Below are 9,726 nucleotides of genomic sequence, written 5' to 3'. Positions count from 1 at the left end.
CCTTCCCTTCCCTTCCCTTCCCTTCCCTTCCCTTCCCTTCTCCTCCCTTCCCTTTTCTTACTGCTGCATGTTTGCAGAGCTACATCTTCTATAGTTAGACTTACCAAAGGATAAATTGCGATTCCCCTGTGGTCTGCTTAATGTAACAGTCCTCATTTGTTTGTTTCTGTACTTGCTTTGTACACCATCTTCCTACAAAGATTGTGAGGAAAGGATGCCAAGAGGGTTGTGGTAGCAAAGGGAGCTCTTGTGTTTGCAATCAGGGAGGCAGACAGTTTTCTTTCTTGGGTGTGTGGGTAACAGAAGGTAGACATAGCATAAGAAAGATAGTACTGCGCTACCCAGAAGCTACTGAGGTTAACTTTGCAGGCGTCGCTCGTATACTTATTTCTGTGGTATTCATTTCTCTGTCTGTCATTGGCTTGTTTTCTTTTCAGTCCTGCTCTAAGTGAATGAGAAGAAGCAAGCACCAAGTGAAAACTAGCAACCTTGTTTTAGAGGTGTTAGTTCTCACCAAAAGACAGTTTTCTGAGTTTTCAAACAAGATTTGCCAATTTAGATATTCAAGTAGCCATATCTGGGCGCATAGCACACATGTCACTTGTAACTCTTGAAGTAATCACTCCAGGGACTACTGTCTGTTGTGAGTGGGCAGAATTACTTTGGAACCATTCCCCAAAGAAAAGCAAGGGAACTAATGTGGAGTTTGGTGGGAAGTACCTTGGGTAGTATGGAGAGCTGGTGGCTCTTGCAAGCGTTCACTTTAACTGTGGCAGTGGTATCACGCTTGCTTCAGTAACTGGGGCTATTTAGCTAATAGTTAGAGGATAATTGTTTATAACTACTAATTGAATCTGAAACCTATATGAAGAAAACATATAGGTATGTGGGCTGTAAAGTTTTACACTGGTTGGCTTGAATGGGAATATCTAGGGAACGAGAGTTTTGGAGGAGCTGTCGTCCGGTGTTAACAGTTGTCTCTTCATGTTGCTCACCAGTGAGACTAGGAGAAAGGACAGGGAAATGACTAGGGAGAGATGGAGAATTGTATGTGTTTATTACAGAATCCATTATGTTCACTTTTGCTTTGGCGTAGTCTGCCATTTTCATCTTGCCATCACTCGTTTTTTGTTTTTGTTCTTTCTTTTGTTTGTTTGTGCCTCTTGAACATTGTCGTGCAAACTCTGCCACCTCGTCAGCTGCGGTACATCTGAGAGCTTGATGTCACCAGTTAAGCAGGCTCCGCAGAAGTCGCCCTCCGACACAGAGGGTCTGGTAAACAGCGTACCCGCCAGATCACACCAGGTAAACTGCTTCCTGCTGCTTTCCGAAGCAGGATCCTCCTGGAGTGTGGGGGAGATGGTATGGAAAAGTGGAAGGCAGGGTGGGACCTATGAGTTAGGTGCTGTCTGTTAAGGTGAGAAGGGCGGGGGTTATCTGATCTGGATGAGAGATGGGCAGTAAGCTGGGACCAGCGAACTCTTCTCTTGAAGATGTGCATTTGAAAGAGTAGCATTTTTATATTAGTTGAGGTAGTTTTTTTGCTGTTTGTACACTAATGTATGAAAAAGATGGTTCTCATCTTCTGTGTTAACATACACAGCCGGTTGCAAAGTGCACTATGAGATCCTGAAGAAGATGAGGAGTTGGTAGCAGGTAGCTGTTTAGTGTAGGGATAACATTATCTACTAGATGTGTAATACCCTTCAGAACTGCCTAATCTGCTCTAGGATTGTGCTGGGAAGGAGTTGTACTTAATCTCTCATTGCTATGAAGGTGTATGCTCTAAGTGGCATGTAATTCCTTTACATGAGGATGAACCAAAAGCTCACTAGTGGTGATCAGTCTGAAGTTGGTTCTTGCTGCTGAGTTCATTTCTGCTGAACCACCTGGCTTCTGTGGGTTTGAAATTATGAAACTTCGTCTTGTTCTTGCTGGTGTTGGTGAAATTCTGCTGATTTTGAAGGAAGAAGGTGGCTCTTACCCAGACTAAACATCCCATGAGAAAGCAGTCAGAAGGGAGAGGGCATGCATCAAACATGCAACATATGATTATCTCTTAACAGGATTTTCTTATTTGCAAGCTGTTTCTTACTTCTTGTGTATGCTCAGCAGTTTTCCTGTGAGATATAGATCCTCAGTGATTTTTAAGTCCAAAAGGGACTTTTTCTTAATGTCATCTTGTAGCAAGTGTCTACAGAGTAGTGTGTGGACTTTGAGAAGTTTTAAAATCAGTGTTGACACCTAATTTCTTGACAAAGTAACAGAGATATGTTTTAATACTACAGGGGAAAAAATACAGTGCTAAGTGAGCTGGATAAGGTGAAGATCTCCACTCTGTTGGCCTTACAGTCTGTGAAGTGCTTCTTATTCTTGATAGGTGCAGTACTTCCAGAACACAGAGTTTTATTATGTAGACCCACAAAGCTACATAGTGACTTTAGAGAACAGTTAATCTCTGAACTGAATGCAATATAATGAAGTAATGAGGTTTAAAAATGGTTCAGATTTTGACTGAAGTGGTTCTGTTAGTAAGAGTCTGCCTTTAAAATCCAGATAAAAGTTGTCTTGTTCTGTAAATGTTCATTTGATTGACTCAACTCCACTTGTTTTCACCGTTTCTTCCTTCTCAGTAGGTATGTTCTGTCCTGTCAAATTTGTGTATAGTGTTTCTTCGCATTCCATCTTCTGCAGTGTCTCATATTCTAACATGACCATTATTTAGATGAGGTAGAAAAGCATTTCTGGCGAGGATGGGAACTAAATGTATTTTTTGGATGGATGTCCTTGTTTAGCTAGTAATCTGAGTTGCAGCAGGCAAACTGAAAAGCAGATGCATGTTGTCCAAAGATAAACTAACTCCAAGGTGGTTCCTATATATTTTCCTGCATACTTAGTGTCCTTTAAAAGTTTTCTAGTGATCATCAGCCTTCACATTTTCCTAGCAAGGATTGTTTTAGTAACTGATTTTTTTTTTCTTCTCTCCCTTTATGTTAGTGAGCTATTCTCTGGTGGAATGAAAGGTGAAAGCATCATGTTAACTTTTCCCTGAGGGAGCTCCAGAAGCATGTTGCAATAGTGTCTGAAGTATGCTAGTGAAACTGGTTGCTTTTCAGCTGCAGTGAGGTGGTATCAGCTCAAATACTGAGTAGACATGGGAGAGACATGTGGAGCACATTGGATTAGAGTTGGCAACAAATCAGATAGGTGGAGCATTGTAATAAATTCTTGCTCCTTTTTGTTCTGTTTTAGTTAATCTTCCATTTATTTAGGTGATGGTGAATATATCTAGACAATAACTTGATTTGGATCAGGTGACCATGCCAGTCAGCCTCTTCATCGTTATCTGACATTCTGGTTGCAGCAGGATAATTATATTTAACCTGGCATAAAATCGTAATGGTGATAAGATAACTGATCCCAAGTGAACTCCTGTGATAGAAAACTGACGCATCAGGAGTTTTTGAGCAAATTTGAGATGTCATACTCAGTATTTTATGCAATTGTAGAATTTTTTGGACTCATACAAGGTGCCATAGAGCAGAATTTACCATTTCCTTAAACTACGGCTTCGTGCAGGTGAGAATTCCTAAATTGCTTACAAATAAACCTTAGGCTCACTTTGCCTTAACATTTTTATAGGCACCAAGCTTTGATTGGAGTTAATAACATAATCCAAATACAGTCTCAGAGACCAGAACAATGTGAGAGACAATAGTGCTGAAAAAAAAAAAATAGTTGTTGTAACCAAACTCTAAATTTCAACTTTCCAAAGACATCTATATCTTTTTTTTTTTTATCATTTCTTTAGTCTTTGATTTATATTCAGCATTTTATATCTGCTTACAAATTTTCTTCCTCTCGTATTTGTCTTTGTAACTTGGGAAGTGCTTTACCTAGAAGGAAAACAGTTTCGCTTTATATTGCTTCTGAAGGACAACAAGTTATTTAGCAGGTGCATGCTTTACCATTGTGTTGGAAGGAAAACAGCTGTGCAAAAGTGTACCTATGTCCTTCAAGGATTTTCTTTTCTGAATAGAAGGTGTCTTCTCATCTTTGGCCCCTAATTGCTTTGGAAGATAAATAGAAACGGAGAGTGGCGAGTGGGAGAAATATCTGTGAAGGCTTCTTCTCTCTTGAAACTAAGGGAAACAGAAATGGAGTTAAATGGATGAAATCATTTTGAGGCAAAAACAGCTAGAAAACCCTCAATCAAACAGGAAGATCTGTCCTTGTAATTTTTCCCCTCTTCCCTCTGCCCGACAAAACGGTCCCTTTCTCTCCTATGTGGGTAATGTTTGTGTGTGATCTCTCCACTTAGACTGCCTGGTAGATGATCACAGCCTTGTGCTCTGTGTTTATTTCAGCTGTGGCATGCAGAATGGGAGCTGCAGGTCAAAGCTTTCCATAAAGTTCCCATCTTTACCTTGTCAGGCATTGCAGGCCGCAGTCCTGTCCTTGGCTCATCTGGAATAGCTACAGCTTGCTTTCCTGTGGCTGTGTTTTGGAGGATATGGTGCTTTAGGGAAGGGCTCGTTTATTTGCATGCTCTGCTAGATTGTGATTTAATGTCCTCCACTCCAGGAGACAGAACAAAGGTGTATGGCTCTGTTGCAGTCTTTTCTAGGGAAAGCCTAGCAATAACTGTCAGTGCTGGGTCGTACTGAACAGACTGTCACAAGGAGGTACCGAGCATACCTGATGTGTGAAACTGTAGGATCACTGAATATCCCAAGCTAGAAGGAGCCCACAAGGATCATCAACTCCAGCTCCGGGCTCCACACAGCACCACTCCAAATTCAGACCCTATGTCCGAGAGTGTTATTCAGGTGCTTCTTGAACTCCGGCACTTGGGGCCGTGCCCACTGCCCTGGGCAGCCTGTTCCATGCCCACCACCCTCTGGTGCAGAACCTTTCCCTAACCTGCAGCTGCCCATCCCCTGATGCAGATCCATGCCATTCCCTCGGGCCCTGTCACTGTCACCAGACAGCAGAGCTCAGTGCTGCCCCTCCGCTCCCCTCATGAGGAGCTGCAGGCCACCATGAGGCCTCCTCTCAGCTCCTCTGCTCTGGACTGAGCCAACCAGGGGACCTCAGCCACTCCATGTACATTTTGCTTTCCAGACCCTGCCCCATCTTCAGAGCCCTCCTTTGGATGCTGTCTAATATTTTATGCCCTTCTGGAATGACGGTCTTAAGTAGTTCTCTTGTTTGTAGGTCTGCACCATTCCTTGGGTTGGTGTGTAGCAAAGGGGAACCTTGGTGGCCTAACTGACCAAGGGATTCAATTCTGTTTTTTTTTTAAACTCTGAGCTGGTTTGGTTTGAAAGTGAGGTAAGAATTTTGCATTACTGAACCATTTTAGTATTTTCTGGCTTGCTGCTCTGTAAACCTTGATCCCATCATTTGCTTGGCCAGTGACTATGGTGTCCTGAAGTGGCTGCAGGTTTGTTCTCTCCTTTGTTATCTGAGTGGTACAGCTGAGCTGAGATTTACAGGACATGGCAGTACATTAAGTATGCTCAGTTATCTACTGGTAAATCTGTAGCATAGTTTCTCTTGTAAAATATTAAATCTGGCATGCATCTGACTAAGCCAAGTATATTTCTTCTCTCTACAACATCTAAAAATTGCTGCTTTTCAGAGCAAATGATTCTAGATTTAGCTTTTCATGAGAAAGCAAGCAACCTTAACAGTATTAAAGGGAGGAAATGTTTGGCACACTCCTGATGTGAGCACGGTGGCAGACTAGACACTCAATTATAGATGAGGGCTCATTCCGGTTGCTTCAAAGTGTTGCTAACAGTCATAAAAGCTGTGTGGTCTTGCAGTAGCCCCTGCAGAAGGGAGGGACAATACGACCTATTCTGAACAATATTGATTGTGGTTTTTTATTCTCTTTCCAGGGCCCAGTCATTTACGCGCAGCTAGATCACTCCGGAGGACAGCACAGCGACAAGATTAACAAGTCAGAGTCTGTGGTCTATGCTGATATTCGGAAGAACTGAGATGTGATCCTTATCTGTCTATAGCAAAACACACATTCAGACTGGAAATCCTTAAACAAAATTTGACCCAGAGAACTCACATGTGGCCTTTGATGCCTAGGCTAGGACCAATGCATGTGCATACAGAGGGAAAGATATCTATGTATTGTGTGTAAATAGTCTATTTAATCGTAGAGAAGTGAGACCAATGTTGCATGTTGAAATGCGCTAAGAATTCCGCTTATAAATTGCCAATATTCTTTTTTGTATCTTGTACGATGAGAGAGAAAGTGCAAACTCACATCACAATTTAAGAATATTTTTATTAATGGAGAAACTGGAAGATACCTGAAGATTCTAGATTGACCTGGAGACTTTTTTGTTTGTTTATAGGACCTAATTTCTTTAATTGTTGTTGAGGTGAATATAAAGAAAGTAACTTTCGCAGGGTATTCATATTTTCTTGATCAGATTATCAGTGCAAAAGCTGCCTTCTCCTATGAGGTAGACATTCTCATTTGGTCTTGTAAGCAGAATTGTGACTCCTAGCTATCAGAAATAGATGTCTTACCTCTGTAAGTGAAGGAAATGCTTAGACCTACCTGACTTGTCTAACACAGTTCGCAGAATTGTTTACTTCTATATCGAGCCTGTGTATTCGAGCAGTCCGAGCTTAGGTACAGGGATAGTGCTGATCTAATGACTTCTGTGAAATTGTAGTTTACCTGTGAAAACTGAGGAGCTAGTAAATTAAAGGGATAAGAAGCTGTAGCTCTAGGTGGCTGAAAAGTTCACTGAAAGAGTCTGAGGCAACGAAGTGTTTCTTTCTCAAAAATGTCACTTCATATGAGCACAAAAGAAGGGCTCCAAGCGATCTGGAAGTTCTAGTATTCCCTCACCTCTCCCTCATGGCTCCACTGTACCTCTGCCATTTCTGAAGAGATGCTTTATCTGTTCTCAAAAGCCTTTAATGGAGGCTGAATGACCTCTGGAAGAAATCTAGAGCTTCAATTTTTTTTTTTTTTTGTTAATTAGATGTGGGGTTTTTTTGCTTTTTTTTTTTTTTTTTTTTTTTTTTGCTTTTTTTCTTTTATAATCTTTATTTGCACAGAGAGATGAGGAGGGTGGTTTATTTCCTTCTTCTCTACAAGTCTACTACTAGACTACCAGCACTCCAGCTGAGGTCTTTTCAGAGTAGCACGTAGTAAGTAGGATTTCTGTTCTGTACATCCTAATGTAGTATTAACTTTTCTCTAACAGCAGTTAATTTTCAGTTTGAGCTACCATAACCTCTTCTCTCAGATTCTTACCCATTTCCTAATTTGGTCTATTTCACAGAATCATTTACAGAATGGTTGAGGTTGGAAAGGATCTCTGGAAATTATCTGCTCAAACCCAGGCTGGGTTTAGCTAGAGTAGGTTGGCCGGGCCTGTGTCCAGTTGCATTTTTAGTGTCTCTGCAGATGGAAACTCTTCTGTCTCTTTGGGCAACCTATCCCACTGTTCGGGCACTTAGAGTAAAAAAGTGTTTCCATGTGTTCAGGTAGAATTTCCTGATTTTTAACTTATATCTGTTGCTTCTTGTTCTGTCCATGAGTACTACTGAGAAGAGTCTGGCTTCCTCTTCATTCTTTTTTTCTCAACAAAGTTGGGTGTGCAAACTTTGTATTCTTTCATCAGGATCACGCTTGACTGGTTGCCTAACAGCACATGCTTTTGTTAGAAGTATTGCTAAAGTCTGAGTGAATCCTGCTGCTGCTTTCCCTGTCAACTGGGCTGTTTCTTCCAAATGTTTGTTTTACACTTAGCAAGAAATGGAAGCTTAGTTGATGGAGGACCTTTGTTTTGATCTGCCTATGGTCATCGCTGTGCATTACTACCTTTCTCCCTAGACATTTTAGAGTAAAAGGGTGAAATGTGATTAATTTAACTATCAAAAACTTGGTGCTACAAGAAAATAGGGCTGTCTGTCCTTTGCTCTGAAGTCACTAATTGTTTCTGTGGGATTTCTTTTTTCTTTGTTTGATTGTTTTTCTGCTGGGATATACTGAAGAATCTGAGCACAATCCTGCTACTTCTGGTGCTAACTATAGGAAATGTAATTTCATTGCTTTTCTTTAGGTACAGGTTTGTTCATATAGCCTGCATGGAGAAGTCTCATTGCAAGGCTGCCTGGATTCGGGCAGCCTTGTGTGTGAAGGCAGATTAAAGTGTGGGTTTTTTTTGTTTTTTGTTTTTGTTTGTTTGTTTGTTTGTTTTTTTAAATGTGGAACTTTTTTTTTAAGAAAGAAACAAACTCCCTTTCCCACAGGAATAGGAGAAATGAATCTCAAGTATGATGGACAGCTTCTCTGGGCTGCCTGTTCTAGTGCTTTACCACCCTCTGAGTGAAGATTTTCCTCTTAATATCTAATCTAAATCTTCCCTCTTTTAGTTTAAAATCATTCCTCCTTGTCCTATCACCATCAGACTGTGTAAAAAGTTGGTCTGTCTCCTGTTTATATGCTCCTTTTGTACTGGAAGATCCTTTTAAGTACTGTAAGTTCTGGAGACTTTCCAGAACAAAGGGGAATTTAGATTAGATGTTAGGGGGAAATTCTTCACTCAGAGGGCAGTGAGGCACTGGCACAGGCTGCCCAGAGGAGCTGTGGATGCCCCATCCCTAGAGGTGTTCAAGGCCGAGTTGGATGGGTTCTGGGCAGCCTGTGCTGGTGGGGGGCAGCCCTGCCCATGGCAGGCAGTTGGAACTGTGGTTTTTAAGCTCCCTTCTAACCCAAGCCATTCTGTGATTCTGTGAACTTGAGGCAGCATGGGACAAAACTGTTGTGAACTTTCTGGCACTCAGGTTGTGTTAGCTTGTTTATTTGGATATGGTAGCCTGTGCTGATGAAAGGGACTGATGCTTAGTTGGTTTACTTAGTAAAGTCTCAAGTGACAGATGACTTCTAATCTCCTTGATGGGTAGCAAGCAGAGATTGAAGTCAAAGTCATCAGACTGTGATGTTATGATGACCAGAAGTTCAATCAGGTGTCCTCTACTACTGCTATTCTCTCAATTGTTTGATGCTGTTTTGCAGGTGGAAAAGAACAGCATGTACTTTTAGGAAAATGAAGTGTATTGTCCTTGACCAGTTCCAGTACTGCTGCTAGCTCTTTTTAAGTCTGTCTGTTTTGAAAAGACTTGCTGCTTGCTGCAGCCCTGCTGAAGAACTGACAAGATTCTTGAGGCAGTACTGAATGACTGTTACGTGAGCAAGCAATCATGGATGATGGAGCTGGGGAAGGTCTGCGTGATGTTGCGATGTAAAAGATTTACAGTGAATTCTCTGCTGTGAGGGCAAAAAAAAAATAGTCTTTTACATGTAAAAGTGACCTTATATGCATTGTAGGAGCACAGTTTGGGAATGCCAGCTTGGGCTCTGGCTGCTGAGCCGGCTTGCACCCCCTAGAGACAAGAAAATGAATGGCATCACTCATCTTTGTCATCCCTTCTTCTGAAAAGAACTGCGAAATGAAGAGTTTTGTCTCTACTAACAATGGATATATTCTTCCTTACAACTGATTAGCAGAAATAGATTTGGAAGGATATTAGGTATAATTATATTGACGTAAGTAAATCAGTAGCTATACTCAGCGCATCAAATCTCCATGGCCTTTTTTGTCTTCAGCAGTTGTTCTGTGAGGGAGATCAGCAGCGCGTTCATTAGATGGCACTAAATTAAATCAAATTAAATTTTAA

General features: G+C 41.3%; 1 protein-coding gene across 2 annotated transcripts in view; it reads left to right on the top strand.

The window, feature by feature from the left end:
• MPZL1 (myelin protein zero like 1) overlaps positions 1-9,726 on the top strand; it is a 35,891-nt gene extending 26,165 nt beyond the window's left edge. For both annotated transcript variants that reach the window (XM_021401963.1, XM_021401972.1), the window contains exons 5-6: positions 1,200-1,305; positions 5,907-9,726. In XM_021401963.1, coding sequence (XP_021257638.1) covers positions 1,200-1,305; positions 5,907-6,008 — 208 coding nt within the window. In that variant the 3' untranslated portion in view covers positions 6,009-9,726. The remainder of the gene's footprint in view (positions 1-1,199; positions 1,306-5,906) is intronic.

This window comes from Numida meleagris, chromosome 1, assembly GCF_002078875.1.
Source record: "Numida meleagris isolate 19003 breed g44 Domestic line chromosome 1, NumMel1.0, whole genome shotgun sequence".
NCBI lineage: Eukaryota > Metazoa > Chordata > Aves > Galliformes > Numididae > Numida > Numida meleagris.
Note: the sequence above shows the minus strand (reverse complement) of the source record. Positions and strands in the feature narration are given on the sequence as shown.